Below are 21,703 nucleotides of genomic sequence, written 5' to 3'. Positions count from 1 at the left end.
CCCCCCCCCCTAAATAAATTACTTGGAATTTATAAGTTCATTACAGTCAAACTTCTGAATCAATTATCCTTATCATTACTTTTTCCTCCAGCCATTTGGCACAGTTTACCGTAGCTACAGAGCTGCAGAACAGGGAGTACAGTACTACTCCATGTAGTATGTGCTGCATTCTCACCCATTCAAACTTGTTCTTCTTCAAGAAATTATAATGATATTCTTCAACATACTCATTCATTGCCAATAACATGCATTTCTTGTTTCACCTGATTCGTGTCCTTCCATAGGTATTTGCTAGCTACCCGCAATTGGTACACACGGATTTTATTTCTATGGGAAAACTCAAGCGTCCAATGCAGCACTAAGTGCTGATGCAGTGCTCTTTTAAATAATCAAGATATGATAATGCTGTTCATATAAAACTTAAAGATATTTTGGTTTCATTTGATAGATCCAAATACAAAGTGTTCCAGAAGGCAGGGGTTTATAACTAATTGTTTTTCCCAGACTTTATCTACATTGAACCTTTTGCTCCTTATATCTGAAATCTGTTCATTACTTTCAGTTGAAGAACCAGTAATTCCTGGCATTTATAGTGGTTGCCCAAAGACTATCCCAAAAGACAGTCCAGAACTGAAGGAACTACTGAAGCTTTCTATGGAAAAGTTTAATTCCGACAGCAATGATGAATTCTACTATAAAGGTGGAGAAATAGAAGCAGCGACGGTTCAGGTTGGGATATATCACAGAAACGAGGAACAGACATGGCAGTGTTATTGATCTAAGCTGAATGTTAGCTTAGTTTGTATTTAATTTGAAATAATGTTTTTCTATAAGTGTTGATACATGTGGTAACTAAAATATCCATGCAATTTTTCTTGCAAAATTTTATCCATATCGTTTTGCATTCAGAAGTTATTTAAAAATCTCCTATCTCTTGATTTTTTTTTTATTATTATTTTCCTTAAAACATCATGATTTTAAAAGCATGGGGGAAAAGTTGATTTAAGGTATCTGATTTCTGTATATCTACCCCACAGTTTACCAGTCTAACAAACTTTTAAGACAGAAAAGTAGAAACTACCCACTTGATCCCCCCACCTCAATACTCTCTCTGTTATTTTAAGCAACTGTCTACCATACAGTAGACATAAACTCCAAGAAATGGGGCTTCCAAATTTCCCTTAGATATGTTAATTTATATACCAATTCTGCTGCTAATAATACTCCAGCTAGATTCACAAGAGAACATCTGTGCATGACTTAAGATATACAGATAAATACAACTGAGTAAAGATGAACAAGGAATCAAGAGGATAACATTGGTCAGCATTTGCCCTGTTTACTGTCCTAACATATCAAAACAGAGGTTTAGGACAGAATTGAAAATAAGGCAGTGGAGTAGTTCAGAAAATACTTTGCCAACAACTCCTGAAAATGAGGGGTACCACTGGAGAAGGCACTAAAAGCACACTGGAGTTTTTCTAAATAGTTCATATTATCTTACTAATAATATCTGTGGTTTTTCCTCATTTAAACCATTTTTCTTCTTTCAAAATTTTTTCTTCTTTCTCACTTTTCATATCATGACTGATATTAGCAGGTATACATTTTAAAAATAGACAAAAGAGACAGAATTTCATGTTTTGCATGCTGTCTCTGAAGCAGGATATATTATCTTGGGCTCTGTAAAACATACTAAGAGAACTCGTACCAGGCACATTCCTGAACCCAGGCAGTTTCTCTCCTTAATGCATTTGGCAAATATGTTCATTTTTAACTGAGCCTGTTCATCACACACTTCATTTTACTCACATTCCAGTTTTCTTACATCATATTTGGCTCTCTACAGTAGTGTCTCTAATGATTTCATTTGTTATTAATGAAATTACTACAGGCATCCAATAAAGCAAAGCCAAAACTGTGGCCCTGATATTATTCTGACCTTTCTGTTTCCTTCAATTTCAATGGTGGAATTTTTGCAAATGGGAACTGGAGTAAATAAGTACATTGATTAGAAGCAGAGAAGTTTGCTGCCAAATATTTTAGTATTGTTTAACATATGTTGTCCCAGTGGTCAGGACTTGTAGAATATAAGTGGTTCAAGCTTGTAGAAAAACATCTTTTCTGTGAACCCTTTTCAGTAAAATGCCTTTATCATGGAAAGCCTTTTTGCTAATTTTTCAGGTGGTTGCAGGACAAAAATACCATTTAATATTTGCAGTCCAGAAGACAAACTGCTCAAAGAAAGAGTTTGAAAAACTTCATGAAGACTGTGAAACCATGCCAGACAGTGTAAGTCACAATGATGTTGCCAACTGTTACGTTCCTAACAGACAAATTAATTTGCACCAGAAATTGTGAACACTTAAGTGAAATCATATCCTGAGTTCTGTTACCTCTTTCAGAAAATTTTTGTTTCAACAAGGACACCTTTCTCTGTTCATAACCCAAGACAGTGACAATGGCAGTAAAACATGAATCTTAAAGTGAGTCACTCCAACTGCAGGATCAGTGTTCACTGCAAAGCAAAAGGAACTTTCTTTTGATAATAATGAATCAAAGAAACAGGGGGAGGAGGCTGCTGCAAAATGAAATAGCTGATGTACTCCTTATTCTGTGGATTTGCAGCTAAGGAAAACATGAGATTCGACTGTTATTGGCATGCAAAGGAGTGATGCTTCTGGAGTGCACGCTGCTGATACTAGGAAAATGTGTTCCAGCCACTGGAAAGTAATGCTGATGGGGCCAGAACCATTGGCAAGGGAGTTGGTTGGGAAAGAGAGGTTTTATTTCTCCTCTCTTTTCCCACCATATGAATAGTGCTTACCTGTGAGATTTTAAAATCAGCAAAAAAAAAAAAAAAAAAAAAAAGCCTCTCCATCTCAATTTGCCAATTTTTAGTAGGAGAAACACCATCAACAAACAGTATTTCTTAGGAATATCATAAAGATTAAACAGTCAGTGCTCTAAAAGTGCAGGAGATGAAAAATACAATTTTTCAGGACTCCATCTCCAATCCAAAGTCAGACTGAAGTGTTCAAACAGGCATACTATAACCTCAAAATCTAAGTAGAGATGTTTCCCAATACAGAAGTCTTCATCACTAAGGTGGATTTCATAGATATTTGGGTAAAATTCCAAGTATATTTGTATTTAAAAGTATTAATTAGATTTTTTTTTCTTTTTTCATGCACAACTCTCTTACTTTGTGTCTAATGTTTTGTGGCTTTAACGTGTTGATTTTTGTTTTGTCGACAGGTACCATTGCCATGTGAAGCACAAATTCACGTGATCGCAGGGGAGGATAAAATCTCTCCCCAGGTTAACTGCTCTAAAGAACGGTCACTGGTATGATACCTCTTCATTACCCATCATCATAAGTAGAGTACAGAACAAAGGCAGTCATTAAATTCTTTACCCATTCCAAATTATCCCATATTTTGTACCAAAAATAAAGGAACTCATAGTTCTTTTAACAACCTCTGTAATGCCCCTCTGACCTCAGCAACTTGTTACATCGAAGTTGGTTTCACCACAAGGTGAGACTGGCCAGCACAGGGATGACAGAAATGCAAGAGTAACAGGACAGAGAGCACATGCTGCCTATTGACTGCTCTTTTATATTATCAGTTCAGCTCTGAAGTATCAAGGCCCATCAGCTCCTTTAAATTACTATTCATACTGGGTTTAAAAATTGAGACAGAAATATATTTGGCAACACAATAACTATACCCCATGGATTTCAAAAGCATCTGCGAATCTTTTCATATTTGTAGAGGAACAGATGTCCTGCCACGAGTTGTCACTGTAGAAAGATCCTTCAGTTTCCTTCCTACCCAGCTCCACAACTAACTACCCCTGAACATGGGTCAGTTTGAAAATCTCAGAATGCAACATAAATCTTTTTTATTATCAGAATTTTTTTTAGTTCTGATGATTGCAGGTTTTTTAATAGTGAGATTGATTAACTTGCATTTATAATCAATAACTTCACAGTGCTTAGCACCTGCATAACTAGTTATTCATTCATTATGTATCAACTAATAAATGTCTCTCCTCTTTGTTTTCACTACAATACTGTATCCACACCAACTTTCAAATTTAGCTCCACCCCAAACAATTCTGATTTGCAGTTAGATAGTGATCAGACACTTTAGTGGACAGAAACAAAGTCCATGTTGGATAGGGATTGTACACCATGCGTTCAGTCTTTGTCTTCCAGTTGAATAGTGATGGGGAAATGGAGTTTACTCAATAACTGAATGTTTCATATTATCAGCTTTAACCTATATGTGTTATTTCTAAGCAATCTTATGAAATGCATATTTCAAATCTAGAAACAAAAAAATTGAGTAGTTGCATTTCATATAACAAAACAACCCAGATCTTTTGTATATTCTGGTATTGAGACTACCAAGAGATGTGTTAACCTTTAGCATAAACTGGTTTTACAAATCAGAGTGTTATACTCTAACAAGCGCAGCGACATTTAGTCCTGGAAATCAACTGTATTGTTCATAAATTAAAACCAGTACACGTTTTCCTCTCCATAGTATCATTCCCATGTCAAACTGGCAGAATTTCAGTGATATATGAATTGTTCTTTTAACACATAACTGCTAAAATACTCTGGAGTTATCTGAGGCGATGTTTATGTTTCCATGCCTACCATAGATAGAAAATTATTTCGTTTACTTTAAAAATCTGAGAACATATTTTTGCTATATGACTCGTGTACTGCAACAAGCCAACTTCTAAATTTCCCAAATCTGAAGCTATTGTTCTTGTTCATGTAACAAATACGACTATTATTGCAATGTTTTTTAGACCCTACTTCTAAGAAGGCCTCCTGGATTCACACCTTTCCGAAGCTTTGCTATACAAGAGGAGCCAAAAGAAATTTCATGCTCCAATATAAATGAAGAAGAAAGGCAAAAACCTGAGAAAGAAATGAGAGAAGGTGGTGGACAGGAACCAGAAGGTGAAGGTGAACCTGAGCTTAAATAGAGGCATAAACATGGGCATAAACACAGGCATGAATATAAAAAGGATCATGAGCCTGACAAAAGGCATAGTCGTGAAATTGGTTGTGGGCACAGGACTAGCCATGGGTGTGGGCATAAAAACCACAGGAAACAAGGTAAACATAAACATCCAAACCCCAAATCTTCTGAGGAGTCCAATGAAAGGGGTTTTAATCAAAATGAAACCCTCCCATCATCCAGTGCTGAAACAGCACCAGAGCTAATTAATCCTGGGGTTGCAAGAAAGGAAACCAGTATACCTGCAGAATCACTAATTCTTCGTGACACTTCTTTATTTAAAGGGTTGTCAGATCGCCCAGAATCTCCTCTCCCCAGATGTCCTGGAAAACCATGGAAACAAATTATGGACCTTCCAGCTCCTTCCAGCTTTACCAGAGAATTCAGAAATGAGGATCTCTTGCCTTCTGCCACAGAAGACATCAATCCAGCAACAGAAAATTCAACACCTCCCCAAAACAAAGACCTTGATCTCTTAGATGCTTTACAATAATTCAAACATTGTAGGATCCTTTTCAGAAATTATACACAGAAAAATAAGAAAAATACTGCCTTTTGAAATGTATAAAAAGTGAAGAGGCACAAGCTCCTATTCTGTTAACTAAGATATTCAAGTAGGTCACCAGCACTTCTGGGGACCTAAGACCATATGGCGATAGTCTGTATTTGCATATATTTGCAAAGATGTAAATCAGGCAACGGCACCAACGATTCAGAACCCATCTAGTAAAGGGACCAGGCAAGTCAATAGCCTTCTGCTGCAGAAGTTAAAATTGTATCTTATTTGCCTCAAGTTGCCATAAGCACAAAGTGAATCACTGCATCATATCTCACTGAATATGTTTAAAGCAATGGCACAAAGAATGTCACAGATTACATGAAGAATCTCAACCAAATATGGGTAAGACAAAAGCAAGCCAATAGAGAGCAAGGATGTCTTTCTTAGATATCTGAAATAATATTTCTCTAATCTACTGGAGTGAATCTTTTAATGAACAAAATAAAATAAAGGAATATGTTTTACCTGTCAATTTCTTTAAACAAATTAATATTACCACCAGTCTGTCATAGCAGGTTGTTCTGCTGAGTAAGATAACAGAGACAGCTGAAAGAATCCTAAATAAAGCAGCTTTGTTATTCCCTATGGGTATTATGTTAACTACATAGTAGAGGCAGTATGATTGACAGATTTTCATGTGGCAGAGGTGCACAAATATTACAGATCAGATGACAAAATTGCAAACACTTGAGTTACCTAAAATTTTTCTGCCTTATTCCATTATTAGGTTGTGCATACTTCAGAAACTGGACTGAATTTTCTATTCTAGTTATCTTCCAAAAGTTGAGTTTTTGGTGGGATACATTAGCTAAAAAGCACCAAGTATTTCTGGCAAACTGAATATACTTTTCCTCTGAATGTATCCAGTAACTTATTCAGCTGAAAAAACACCAGGCAATAAATAAATACTATAATGCTAGATTGGTTCACCAGTTCGAACCACTACCTGGTCCCATAAAAGGTTACTGAAAGGGTAAGGTGCTACAAATGGTAACACTTCACTGACTGTTAAAAAAGACCACATTGCTTGAAACCACAGTATAAATACAGTATATATATATCCTCCAACATAGCTACAGAGACAGAAAGGATATTCTCTGAAATTTTTCATCCCAACTACTGGGACTGCTGTGGTATCAAGACTACACTCAAAAGTTAGGAACGTGTCCTTCTTTTGCGTACTATGCTTCTATTGCCATCACCTCACTGGTGAGGAGGAACTAGATAGATGAAGACTACTTAGAGGATGTGAAACAGATGGATCAACAGGATCAGGAGGTATCGGCACAAAAGGTTCAGGAGGATCCTGAAAGAGAAGATAGTTACAAGAAAGGTCAGAAGACACAGAAGTGCAAAGAGCAGAGGTAGGGTGGAACGATATGGACAGGGTAAAAGAAACAAAAGAAAACAGCAACTTAGTGGCAAAAATGGAAACAGAAAGAATGGGATGGGGAAGTGGGTGAAGGCAGCATGGTGAAGAAGCAAAAGAGGACAGGAACTGTAGAGGGGATGTAGGAGCAAAAATGAAAAGCAAAAGACCTGCGGAGGAGGGTCTCTCCAATCGTAACAGGGCAGTCGCTTACAAATCACAGAACTGAACTCATACTTTATGAATCTAAACATCCCCTGACAGTGTAGGCACACTTCCCCTCTCCAGTGCCTGGTTCCTACAGAGGCAAACCACCGTCTGTGTTCAGTTACCTCCCCAGCTCACATGGTAGATAACTACACTGTGAGAAAAAGAACTCAACCCTTCTGATAATCCATGCTGAGTGAGAATCACTGATTTTACACGTACAATTTCTTTTCCTTAATTTTTCTAATTGCATTAAAAGCCACATTAAAATGATATTTTAAAAATCAGGAAGTTGAAAATTACAAAGTGTCCTGTGAGTATAAATTCAGCCTGGTTATGTGCATCTAAACTTTTTTTTTTTTTTTAAACACAGTGTAATTGGCTGGCATATAGGCATATATTAGATAGATGCATAGATAAGTGATTTGTCGTAAGTGGTGATATACAATCAGAACCACAGTATTGCCTTTCTTTCTGAAAACAAACTTACCAATCTTTAAGAAGCCATACAACTTAGCTGGAGCCCCATTTTAAGGAAAGATATAAAAATAATAACTCCTGAATCTATCACTAATCAAATCCTGTTTTGTTTTGGTTTTTATTCCTTTCCTGGAAGGATAAAATGAAAAGTTTATCTTTTCTTCTTAGCTCATGACAAGTACTAAACTTAAAAGCTAGGCAAATGAAAGCCTTGAGAGTTATCTTTAGTTGTTTACTTCTCTTCTTTTTTCTGAATATTGACTGGTATGATTTTGGCTGTAACTGGGAACTCTTTGTGTATGCTGTATTACTAAAAGGAGTACAAGTTCAAAACAGTTTTTCTTTAAATTATTGTAGCAATTTAAGTAATTCATGCAAAAATTACAATAAAAGAAATAAAGATGCAAAGATGAAAAAAAACAAGTTTTCTTTCCATATCCAATCTCCCCCATCCAAATGAGAAGATAGTCACACTCTTTACGTATTCTCCCTACAGCGCATGACCGTAAGTAGAGAGACAGACTGAGTGGTCAGAGCAGGGTACTAAAAGCCAAGACTCCTAGGTCCTTGACTGCACTGAAGTTACCACATGCTACAGTGATGATGTGAGGTTTCATTAATGTTTAATATAAAGATTACAATTTCAATTTTGACTTCTTGTTTTTATAATGTGCGAAACTAATTACTTTAAAAAAAAAATAATTCTGGAATAAAAATCAAAGTGTTCCGGTCTAAAAATTTTGAAACAGAATGTTCTGGTATTTTTAGAATGGAACATTTAAATTTCTCATTGACTTGTTCCCACAGAAAGTTTTAATTATAACAAAACAGCACTTTCTAACAGAAAAATATGCTGTCAGAAAACTACTGACCAGGGCTTTTCAGATCTGCTGCTGACGAGCTCTGCAAAACTATCAGTTTCTCCTATCGCTGGAATCACGCTGGAGATCTCTCTCCAGTGCACCGCAGAGCTTAACGAGTACTTTCCTCCTTGGTCAGCAGGTGGCAGATTTTTTGCCACAGGTTTTATGATCTCCAAATTCGGGTTTTGTGATTGCCAGGAAAGGTTTAGTAGGTTTAACGCTCAGCGTTTCTTATGGGTTAGTAACACTGTAGATAAAAACACCACATCTGTGCAATCTGTTTTAAATATTAAGCTCTATCAATAGAGCATCAACATTTGCCAAGGTACTTATTAAGAGCAAGGTGTATAAATATGCTCTAAGTGTAATTTCACTGACATAAAAAATAATAGGTAGTCCTGCACCAGAAAAATTGCATTCTTACTGATACAGATAATCGGAACAAGGAGTCTGGAGTATAAAAATACGTCTGAATTAAACCTCTGTTCATGATACTGCTGAGATCCAGAGCCACCTGATGGCCATTCTGCAGGTGTCTGGATTTAACATACTCTCGTTCATTCCATCTGTGGCAATAAGACAAAATATGTATTTTAACTGATGTATGAAAAATTCCTCAGCTTTACTATGGATGGCCTACTGAATTTTTGCTATGATTCCGACACAAATTTTTACTCACACTCGACAATTCCAATTATCCTCTAATGCTAAATTCACATAGCTCTCCTAACTAGTCATAGGACATGTACAGGCACCTGACAATAGACAATGGGGAGAATTAACAATGAACACTGGCATTTGATAAGACATAAGAACCCATTTCTTTCCTTGTTTTCTCAGGTTTCTCATCCAGCAAGATAACTGCTCCCAGTTTAGGAGTATCAGCTCTGAGGATAGAATGGGTCTAAGTGGCTACAGAATTAGAAATTACAACACTGCATAGCCTTTGTTGTATAGACAAATCTAATGTACAAATTCCTCAGATATTCTTAAAAACCCAAAGGGAATAGGTATTTTCAATTCTGTGACCAGTTACTCACAACTCCTAATTCTGCTGTGTTTACAACACTACATTAGTATAACTCAGCTTTCACAGCTTTTAATTAAGCTTTAAGTGATGTTCATTTAGTAAAATGTAATTAATAACATAATGTTTCTACCATGTACTAAAGTAAGAGGAAAGCTGTTTTAAGGAAAAAAGAGTAAAGGTTTTCCTAATTGGGTAAGGCATCTTGCTACAATGAATACTAACATTACTGCTGTTCCTGAACTGGTTTCAATCTGCTGCTCAGTGAAAACCCAAACACAGGCTCCAAAGGAGTAACTCCTATCAGTATGGAGAAACAGGGATTATAAACCTGATAGTGAGTCTTTTCTCTTCAGCACTGACAGTGCTGATCTCTGTGTTGAAGATCAGGCATTAAACTACTGTCTTCACGCAGCAAACTATTTACCTTGCTATTTCAGTTCAAAGTGAGTCACAATTAGAATTTGCCATAGAATCCAGAGTCATCCCAAAGAAGTATATTTGTTTTAAAACTGAAGAGCCTGAACCCAAAATATCTTGTATGAGAAGTCCCTGTATGAATCCAGTGGACGACTCTCCATCTTCCATGGGATGTACTTATTACAGGAGCCCTAACAGACCTCTTGGCTTGAAACAAAAAATAATCATACGAGCAAAAAACAAGGGAGTGGACAAACAAAACTGATTAAGGCAGAAAATGAATAAGGATGCACCTTTTATCCAGGGAGGTCATATTTTTAACTGAAACTTAGATTACTATAAAAAAAACACAAAGAGTTGGGGTAGACAAGAATGGCGGGTTACTGATTTCAAGGGGGGAACATCATGCTCATCAACAGAGCAGGGGTAGCTATAGCATGTTTAAAGAAAGACTTCGAACTACATGCTCAAAACACTACAGTTCAGTACCTTGAGAAATCCACCAGACACATGTAAAGAAATTTAAACAATAAAAGAACATTGTTTTATTTCTCATTCTAACCCTTAAACATGTCAGCAGAAGTTAGTTCTTTGCCATTCAACCCAATAGAAAAAAGATTAATGCCATAAAGCATCAGAGAAGAAAATCTATTATAACTGAATTCATTCATATGTGCCAGCTGTTCTCCTAGCTCTACATTAACTAAAAGAATAGTAATGCTCACAAAATTTAAAAAAAAAAAACAAGAGGTGTAACAGGACATACCTCAACTTCCCAGGAATCAATCAAGTACTGTCAATATGTTTTGTAAAAAAAATAAAAAACAAACAAAAAAAATCAGTTCTAGAATGTATCTAGAATTCAGAATGATCGTTTAAGCAGTCTTGTGACTGCTAAACTAAAATCTCTTCTTTGAGCACAGAGGCCCGATTTTAAATTCTGCTGAGAAGCCTGTGCTCCCATTAACTTTAAATAGCATTGTGGGTACTCAGCATTTCCAGACTCAGGCCTTGGAGCACTCAGCCAAAGCCCACGGTGTACAAAATTGATACTATTTGGAAGAGGCTGAGACAGACATTGAGCAGTGCAACACCTTGCAAGCAGAAAATGGTAATTATGGGCAGCATTAACCCTCAAAATAGCTCTTACATTTTGGGAGTTGATGCAGGTCCTGGCCTTAACCACAACAGCACTAGTGGCTTAGTAGCTTCTTTCCTGGCCCAAATACAGGAATTAGAGTGTTCTGGGCAATACTTTGCCATACTTTATTTTCTTGACCACTCCCACAATACAAGTCAGAGGGAAGAAGTGGGAAAAACAAGCATAAACTGCAAGATCGCCTCTTTCTTCAGATTTACATACAAATGTATGGAAAGGTTAGTAGATTTACAGACAACTCCTCTGCTTTGTTTAACTGCAGATTAAGTTACTTTTCTACTGTAAGACAACCAAGACACCTCTGAAGCTTTCACTAGTTGATAGATCTGTTGGTTGTAGCTGACAGTCTAGCATAGGAATAGCATGGATATGAAGGTTATAATGCATCTGCACTCCATTTCACACACTGGGCACAGTTAAACAGCCAAGACATGTCTGTATTAGCACTACTGTACCTCTTCTCTTTTTCACTGTACGTGTTAGCCACTATCAATTAGAACCAATGAATATACATACTATTTGAAAACTTGTGAGAATAACCTGTCAATTAGCAACACTGTGCTTCTGGCTACCTGTTTTTGTCAGCGAAAAACAACATTAAATTGATCTAAGACCACAACATTAACCTTCCACTATATATTTATTTAAAGCAACTAAATTTTAGTCTGCATAGGGACCATCCATTCCTTCTTGAGCAGTTACTCTACACAGAGGTGTTTATTATACAGTCATACTTGTCTAAATAGTTATTTCAGATTCCCGAAGAACCCAAACTGTTTTGATCCACAAACTGAGTGAACTTCTGAAATGCAGCACCTAATGCTCTGTGGAACTCAGTCCTAACACAATTATTCAATTCAGCAAAATATTAACAACTGTTCAGAGCAGAAGATGACATTGCTGACATTGAACTAAATCACAATCACTTGTATTGCCAGGGATTGCCTCAATCATGGATCACTTGATCTTCATGTGCACTGGATTAAGACTTGATCTTAATGTGCACTGGCTCAAGGGACCCACACAAATCTTAACAGGGTGTCATCAACCACTGACTGCATTGGAGACTGCAGTTAATAAAAAGAATGGTTCTGAAGACTGCAGAAAAACTGTCTGCAGCTAATGAGTCTGACAAAATTTGTGTGACTAGTAAAAACACAATTACACATCAAGTTCCTCATGACATACCTTTGAAATGGCAACTGATGCATTCATGATCAATATACCTCGCCCAGTGCCACTCATGACTGGGAAACGGCATGTATGAGCTAAATGCTATAATCACAAAGAATATCAATTTTGCAGTGAGAGACTAATGCTAAAAAAATTCTGAATCCCTAATCTAATCTATTTTTATTTATTTACAGCCTGAATTGGTGATTCCCAATCAAGGTAACTGGCTGGTCTAGGAGAAATTTACTCTGACCTAATCTTCAGACTCCAGGAGAAATCAGCAAACACTATTTGATAAATGGTGATAAAGTGCAAAACAACAAATTGTAAGGAAGGGCTGTTCTATCCAAGCACGCTTAATACTACAGCATCAGCTGGTTAAGCAATATCAGCATATTATTATCAACACAGCTAAAATAGTGTTATCACTGCCTCTAAAGGTTGTTTCATTCTCTTCAAGGCCCCACTGTGCAAACATTGCAGTTGTGCTGGGTTTGCTGTGCAGGGCATGTGGGTTCAGTCATCTCAAAAAGAGTCAAAAGACTGAGAGAAGGAGCAGGTATAACATGCTAGACAAATGTAGAACCACCAGCAGCCGCAGCTTTTGGATGAGTGTTTTGCAGATAATTTTTCAATGATCATTAAAAAGATTCCACAGAAAGCATGTCATCAGTTCTGCAGTCAGTATTCTTGAGTATCTAATATTTACTTTTCAGTTATTTATTATACATTTTCACTCAAAAAGACATCTACTTAGATAAAAGATGAAAGATCATTGATAAATGTTTGATAACAGATCAAGTTATCATAACAATCTTACCAGAAAAAATAATTTCATTTGCACTTTGAAAGGTTTCACAGCACTGCACAATAACAATTGACACATTTTAATACATACAGACAGAATTCATCAGCTCAAAATTATGCTAAATTTTTTTACCACCACTTTTTCTTCTTGCTTATCTACCTACTGAGTTTTTTCACAGCTGTCTGTACCCAGGGGAACAATATTAATGCCAAAGTAGTATCAAAAGGCAGCTATCTTGAGGCAACAGTGAGTATTTTCTAAACCATAGTCACTCTTCTTCTCCCTCCCTTCTTTGCAGTCTATCCTCCTGAAAGCATGGGAGTGCGCTTGCTTGCTCATCACTCTTGCTACCCTAAACAACTGAGATAGCTTTGTTCTTCTGCACCAGCAGTTCTGCTCATGAACACTGAAACTGAATTTCCTTTTTTAGACAGCAAGGACGCAGACTTTCTTCCTCTTCTCCCTCCCTCTGCCTCCCCTCCCCCTCCTACAGTCTTTGCTGTGCCCTCATCTTACCTTCAACAGCAGAAGAAATCCATGCTGCAGTTTTTTTCCTCGTTAGCAGCTCTATGGCAACAGCAGCTCTGAGGCAGCAGTCCTTTACGGTTCTCACTTTCCTCGCTTTCCTTCTGCATAAAGATACACAGTTCGTTTGCCCTGTAAATTAGCAAAGATAATTCTGATGTTATGTAAATTAACAAACACAATTCCAATGTGATTTCAGAAAAAAAAAGTGTGCTGCCAGGGGTACAAAGTTGCATTCCCAGAAGAACTGAACGTTAGCAATGCAAATGAATAACAGTAAAAGATATCAGAGAACTCCTTTTGAGTAACAAACTGTAAAAACATCTTTGTGATAACTCAGCTTTTGTTTAACAGAAATGTGAAAAAAACCAAACTGAGCTTCAGATACACAAAATATCACATCCAAATGAAGTCCTGAAACTCTACTGAGTCTTTAGTTGTTATTAACACACAAATGAAAGAAGCAGTTTGTTAAATTCCTGCTGAGATAAAAGGAATAATATCATATAAGATCTTGTAGCCTCATAACCCACGGAAAAGCGTATATCAGAATATATTTAGAAATGATAACACAAGCTACAGAGGACAAAAGAGCAAGCAGAGAAAAAATACCAGTAACTGGGTGGTTACTGAGAACTATAGTATCTGCCTGCTTAGAAATTAGGGTTTTCCTGACTTTGCTACTTTTGAATTAATCAGAATGAGCTACAAATAAATGTTGACTCGGATAGCAAATAAACAATTCCTTAACACTCAGACACAATTATTACCAGAGGCTCTTAAAGTACCTACTTAGAATTGGCACACATATTTTTCTATATATATTTATTTCCAAAAATTGACAGTAAATTATATTCTAATCACTTTCAACACATGCATGAAATAAATGAATCAATATATTTCTGTAATTCAGCATGAACTCTCATTTCTGTCTCCTTCTGTGTAAAGAACAAAGGTTTCTGGCCACTGCCAATTGCTGTGACACAGCATGTTAAGGTGCATGCCTTGTATTAGCACAAGCAAATCTACAGTTACTCCTAGCTAAAATAATATGATCACCTGCATCCTGTCTGTGCTTGCATCAGTGGATGTCCATGCTTGCTTGTGTCAGTGGACCCCAGGAAAACATGGGCAGCTGTTCCTGGGTGCAACCTGAGAGGAGAAGAAAGAATTCCCTGCTATCTTGCACCTTACACATTCATTTTTGTCTCCTCTAGCAGTATTCAATTAGCATACAAAATAATATACAATAGCATTCTGGAATGGGTTAAAGCACAAACAATTGGGACTAAAGACTGGCCTACAGAGGCTTCCTAACACTAAAAAGAAACCCCAAACAACAGAGCAAAACAGTTACAAGACAGCTTCTTAGCTGCCCACTTGGCAGCTTCAGCTTCACGGACACACACTTCAGACCCATGCTGACAACAGCATCCATCTGTAACACTGTAAAAAGAAAAACCTTATAATATTTATATTTTTCATCCAAAAAAAATCTCAGGATTAAAACAAACAAAATGATTAAAAAAGTCACAATGTTTATCTTCATTAATTTTAACAACTTTTATGCAGGTAGAACCTCAGTTTCCCACCCAGAACTGACTGCTTTGTAGGCTGAAGCACAGCACATCAAACAATCAGTCCCAGACTTGAACGGTCTACAATCTAAGAGATCCTTGAAAGACAGGAGATTAAATTTCCATTTTACAGGCAGGTGAAACAAGGGCACAAAGCTGAAATTACTCATCTATAATTTCATATTAAGCCATTATCAGTGACAGAAACAAAACTCAAAGAATCTGAGCTACAGCTACATGCAGAAATGAATAGTCTCAATTTTCTTACAAAAAGTAAAGCTTAGTAGAAAACTTTGTTTATAGAAATTAAGATTTACCCTGAGGCAATAATTTTGACTACATAGCTCATTTTATTAATGAGAAAGTATTTATCTTTATTGTTAACATTTACATGTTGTAACAAGCTCTATAAACTGCAAAATACTGGTTTGGAGGTTAAAATGCTCTACTAGAAAATGAGAAAGAGACGTTAACACACAAAGCTGGATATGGACAGAAAATGCTTCTGTTAAAGAACAATTGAGTCATTTCTGTGATATCTTACGTTAGCTGTTTAGGGACGTAAATGTTTTAAATATTCTGACAGTAAGGGCCTATAAGATGCTCACACCAAAGTTTTCTGTGCCATGCTGTATCAGCGGATAAAACAGAGGCATTTTTTGGTCACTAATCTGAGATGAGCCCTCATAACTCACAGCACTGTACACACATTCTGAAATGCAGTGTGTTTGGTAAGGTGTCTAAAAGTGCAATTTGGACAGGGAAGGACAGTCTCGTATGACTTGGTTCCATCAGTCAGGACATAGAGCATCTATCAAGGTAAGCATATCTACAACATGCATTAGAGATTTTTTTTTTTTCTTTTTACTACAAACTGTGGTTCTGTGTATATATCGCTGTAAAATCAAAGACCTGCCAGGCCTCTTTGGCGTTTTCATCTTGACCTTGATTCATATGTGTTAGTTCCTCCTACTAAAGTACATAACCCTCAACTTTTTTGTCAATGAGGAAAGGAACTCAAAATTAAAGAGAGACTATGGGTCTGCCTATAGTGGCTGTTCCAAAAATTAAACAACTGAATTCCACTCAGCAATTATAAACCTCAAGCATCATCAGTGGATTCCAAACTGAATAACCATGAGAATAAATAACTTAGATGGTTAACCAGTATCAGAAGGAAAAATGTTTTCTTCAAGAGAATGCATAGGATCATATTTACCTTTCAGAACTGGAAAAAACGTTCTCTGCAGACTGTCTCACAGACATGCACTATTTCATGGTAGCGCAGAAGTGCTTCAACTGACTTAAATAAATGTACCCACAGTGCTCTGTCAGGATGTTATCAGCAGCTGCCACCTGCTTAATCTCCCTAGCTTTCTTTACTTTTGTAATAGAAAGAACAAACTCTACCCTATGCATGGGTAGATGTGAAACTATGTATGTAACTTCTATCAAAGATTTCTAAGCCTCCTACTATTACTGATCTCCACATTTTTCAAGCATTTGCCCACACACAACCTCTGAGGCAACTACTATCACCCCCACTTTACAGAAGAGAAAACTAAAGTGCAACAAGAGCTCTCATTCCAATACAAGTCAACTGCAAGTCTCTAATACATTTTAGTGCTAAAATTACATAACTGTGCTTACACTGGGAATCTTTTAACACAACAGAGAACAGAATTAAGCTGACTCCATGTCCTGGACCTGACTATAAGCCTTAAAAACTGCAAGAAATAATATAATTGCTCAATCAAGGAGAGAATTCAAGGCCTAAAACTATGACTATCAAATTTTATAGCATGCAGAGAACTGAATGACTAAGAAAATTATAGAAAAATATATTTCTGCTTCAAGTATTTGGGTTGGGATTTTGTTGTGCCAACATTCTTCTTATTACCAGAATACTTACTAAAATCACAAGACCACCACAAGTGATCCCATATGATTTTCTTGTACTTTATACTCATTTAAAAAAAAATAACAGTAATTTACATACTTCTAAGAAATTAAATACCCATCTTCTAAAATTAACACTAGCTTTTTATTAGAAGCCCAATGTAATGCTAACTGAAATATGGGACATTTTTCACAAGTTCAAAGACCACTGTATAAAACTATATGTATCTATTATAAAAATAAGAAATACGTACTTTCCCTTAGTTCTTTAGATTTTTCACCCTCTGAGACAGGGCTGAGAATCCCAGGTTCCTCTGAGGCCCCAGAACATTTCTGCCACTTCCTTTCAGCAGCAGGTTACAAGAACTTTTCCACTGTATAAAAGAGAAACCATATTTCTTTAAAAATCATAAAGAGCTTCGTTATTCCAGAATAATAAACATGTAACAGATAATGTCAGATCTCTGAAGGCACTAAGGTCACTACAAGTCTGAATTTAAGCTCCAAATTCTAAGAGGTGATTAATTAACGGATGGGTAACCTGAAAAATGGAATTCACAACACTGTTTCTTTAAAAAACAACAATTAGTCTTAAACAGTTTAACAAATTGATATCTTCAGTGGAAAAAAAAAAAATATCTTACTGGCAATGAGAGAATTTAGGCTAAGAAACAAAACTAAGCAAAACCGAAGCAGGAACACTCCTTGGAGACTTGTGCTCAAAGCAGTTAGGGAGCACAAGCCACAAACCACCATGCATACATTTCAGACAAGTGAGTCAGCTGGTCAGCTAAAGGTCCTGCCCACCCTGTATCCTCTGCACAAGTCTGGATATCTTGAATAGACTGAGCATGGGGAACAATTAAATTAACTAAAGCAGTTTAAATCCCCCTGGCTTTCTATAGTGCTTGGCTCCTAAATAATTTTAAGCATTTTTGAAAAATGTTCCTTATAGGCCTAGTGCACAACTATTCAGGGAGAAGAAAACTGGGAAAGAAAACTCAGTGTCTGGACATACTTTCAAGTCACTCAACAAGGACATTGAGATTTCACAGCAGAAGTTTGATTACAGTTACAAAGAGTAGAAATATCTGTCAAAGCTGGAAAATAACTTTTATAAAAGAATGACAAAGCAAGCCTAGCAGCCTAAAGCCATCATAATGTGGATTTCACTGAGATACTAAACAATACAATGCAAGCTTTCTCAGTGCATTAAAAACACTGCATCTTATAAATTCTTATTATTTAGTTTGTTTAGATTATAATTTCAGTGGAAAGACAAGCGTAAGTTAGCGTTAATGAAACCCTATGACTAAATAACAAGCATGGGACTCCTGGAATTTGGACTTTCTCTCCGGTCTGGAGATCTTCCAGGATCCTTCCTATCCACTCCTACATCTGAGGAAGCACGCTTTTGTTTAAGCAGGATCCTTTGGGAATGATGAATCGAAAAACATTACTTCTTGCTAACAACACCCTAGCAAATAATTTTGATCCTGAACATGACCTACTATGAATAAACTTTGTTTACAACTACTTTCTTTGCCCTGCTAGTTGTGATAATCAAATAATATACAGTACGTACTCTAGCATGAGACTTGCAAATGCAGGAGAGTAACTCAGGATCTTCCAGGTTTCCCGTGAAGTACATGACAGTTTTATGGTGAATTCAAATCATGGTATGAGATTTCTGAAATTTCCTAATGCAAACTGTGACATTGCCTTTGCCAGAATATCGATGAGCAGGGATTGCTCAACTAGAGCTCAGTTTCAGGAGGTGTCAGCTCCTACTGCTTTCTTTAGATACATCATTCTTTACTTCAATCTGCATGAATAATGACTGGAAACCCAGCTGCTAAACCAGCTAGTCCATCTGTTACCCCCCGTTAATAAACGTATAATTATGTTCACTCTCACTAAAGAGCTCATGATTCACTAGGATTGTCTGTTGAGAAGACATCTACGGAAGTATATTACGTGCATATGCAAATGTGGCCATGGATCCCACCTTTGGTAGCACAGACACATTATTTGGTATCTCTTCTGTCTGATGATAACATGAATCTGGTCCTCAAGGAGCAAATTTTCAGCTGAGATTGCACTAGAAAGCTTAATAAGATTTAAAGCCAAGGGGCCATAACAAATCCCAGTGTTGATACAAGATTTCTGTCAGTGACAAGATCTGACCTTTCAATACCTCTCACTACAATGTTTCATGTTCAGAACACAAATAATCCCAGACAGAGCAAGGTTACCACCAGTCTACAAATATACAAATTAGGTATGAGATCACAAATTAAATGTCTTTTTGCCCTACCATAACCAAAGAGAAAATTCTCAAACACTGTATTCAGGTACACAAGTTTTAAAGAGCACAAAATGTCAAATTTTTTTCCTTTAGTACAGTTTCTATCACTGCTAAGACAACAATCCTGGATTTCTGCTATCTTGTTTCACAAAAAGAGGGGGCTGATTCAGCGTTTCCAACCCTTTGCTTATCTGAAGTTAATGAAACAAAATGTGTTTCCTGTTTTCATTTGGTGAAACAAGTCAATGATTTTCACTGGAGGAACCACTGGATTCCTTTCCTCATATGCCTTGATGGGGAACATCCATATGAATCGCTTTACCATGGGAATTGATGATTTGTTTCTTAAATTCATAGTTCCAGTCATACAACACTTAAGGCAAATAGCGTCTGAGGAGAGGCCACCTGACTGGGGACTATCTGATTCTATAGCAGCAGATTAAAATAATGATGAACCAGAGCAAATAACACGGCCAACTATTCAGATGTGTAAAACTCTGCCAAACTCTGCCACGACCACATGACAGGAGATACCAATGCGCTCACAGACTTTTCTTTATATTCAAGCATCAGGTAAATCACAGATGAACAAAATCCTCAGAGACAGGGACATTTCAAGCTGTAAAGGCCAGGAGCTCTGGGGGGCAGGTAGCACTGTTTGGCTCCATAGTTGCCTAATGTCTGCATAAAGAAATCTTGGCATCTGATCAAGAGACACTCAGATGCTGTTACTGCAGATATTAAATAACAGTATCAATTTTTAAAATTGTCCTTTGATTGAAATTAACAGTCAAAAAAACATTTTCTGAGTTTTGGGGGTGTTTTTTTTGAACAGGATTAAATTTGGTGAAGTGGAATAAAACAAGACTTGCAGCAACTAAGAGCAAGGGGAACAGTTTCTCCTAAGAAAAGCCTTCTTAGTTAAAAACTACTTTTGTCAAAACTGAACTTTCCAAGTGGTTTGAATACACAGGTAATCTGAAACTAAATACTTGCTTCTGAGATGACAAATATTTTGGGTTTTTTTTAAAAAGACATTTAAAGCCTGTGGAAAATAATGTCCTACCTTCCTGAAATTCCCACATACCAAGACATCTTTTCCACTTAGGTTTGCAAATATACTAAGACTTAATTGCATTACTTAAAAAGTATACACATTCTACAGCTTTCTTGATACACATTCCAGATCCTTAATAAAACCATTAATCCATAGTATTATTTCTTCCATCTAGACCTAAAGCCATTTTTAATGGGAAATCCAACTGTGCCAGCCCAAACCTGTGTTTATGTTCTTTCTTCAGTCCATCCCGTTTTTTTTACAACCAGAGGTTTATGGGTCCACACAAACTGCTATCACTCATTTAAAAAGGCCTCTGGTTATTATTGTGGCACCGTCAAAATCGCAAATCTAAGAAGCATCCTCAATATTTTCTACCCAGCATGGGTGGACAAAACTTGAGAGCATTAGGGTGGGTTGACAAGAGGCTGCATTTACATAATTTAGCTGGGATATTTGTAAGTGTTGCATTATTTCTACAGATAATATTGCCCCGGTATATGCTACCACAGGAAGAATTAATGTACATTTAGTCTTTCAGAAAAATCCCTTTAAGGATATTCTAGACAGTTCTAGACAATTTACAATATTCCAGACAAGTGAAGGCTTGTCTTTTTCAAGCGGTGCCTCCATTTGTTCATATATAATCACCATGGAAACAAGTTTGAGAAGTGATACACACAAACCCATTAAAATTCGCACAAATTATTGCTTATAATTTGTATTATTTACCTACGTAAGAAATACTGATGAAGAGATTATTGTAAAACCTAAGAAGATCAGTAAAATGATCGCTATTTTTTTCTGCAACAGTATGAAAGCAATGGGCATGATCACTGATCGTTTCTTTGAATCGGTTTGCACCATAACATTTTCCTCACTGCTGTAGCTTGGACTGTACTAACCTTTAATCAGCCTTGAGATTTTTTTAACGGACATCGCTAGGCTGCGAACAGCAGCATACCACAGCACCGCCTTTCCAGCAGCGCCCTGAGGACCACCCTGCCCATCTCCTCCCAGTGCTCTCCAAAGGCGCCTTCCTACCCCTCAGAAATCATCCACCTCTAAGACCCCGCGACAAACGTGAAGGATTCGGCGAGCTGCTGCCTCAAACCCGGGCCGGCGCAGCCCTGCGGGCTCCCACACGAAGGCAGCCCGTGCCTGTGCGGGCCGGGCCGGGGGAGCCCTCGGCCGCCATCGTCCTCCCCCCTCACCTCCCGGCCCCGCCGC

The 21,703-nt window shown here is 37.1% G+C and overlaps 1 protein-coding gene and 1 long non-coding RNA gene across 2 annotated transcripts in view; one reads left to right on the top strand and one right to left on the bottom strand.

The window, feature by feature from the left end:
- The window catches only part of KNG1 (kininogen 1), a 17,773-nt gene extending 12,238 nt beyond the window's left edge, over nt 1-5,535 (top strand). The window contains 4 exon segments of the mRNA XM_026854927.1: nt 563-729; nt 2,185-2,292; nt 3,259-3,348; nt 4,828-5,535. Coding sequence (XP_026710728.1) covers nt 563-729; nt 2,185-2,292; nt 3,259-3,348; nt 4,828-5,535 — 1,073 coding nt within the window.
- The window catches only part of LOC113483397, a 30,749-nt gene extending 9,067 nt beyond the window's left edge, over nt 1-21,682 (bottom strand). Inside the window, exons 1-3 of the long non-coding RNA XR_003399023.1 lie at nt 21,379-21,682; nt 14,990-15,078; nt 13,624-13,764 (exon numbers count right to left, since the gene is read on the bottom strand). This is a non-coding gene — a long non-coding RNA (uncharacterized LOC113483397). The remainder of the gene's footprint in view (nt 1-13,623; nt 13,765-14,989; nt 15,079-21,378) is intronic.
- Between the last annotated feature and the right edge of the window lie 21 nt (nt 21,683-21,703).

The sequence above is a fragment of the Athene cunicularia genome (genome assembly GCF_003259725.1).
Source record: "Athene cunicularia isolate RWA chromosome 9 unlocalized genomic scaffold, athCun1 chr9_part1, whole genome shotgun sequence".
Taxonomy (NCBI): Eukaryota; Metazoa; Chordata; class Aves; order Strigiformes; family Strigidae; genus Athene; species Athene cunicularia.
This window is presented reverse-complemented; position numbering and strand designations above follow the sequence as displayed.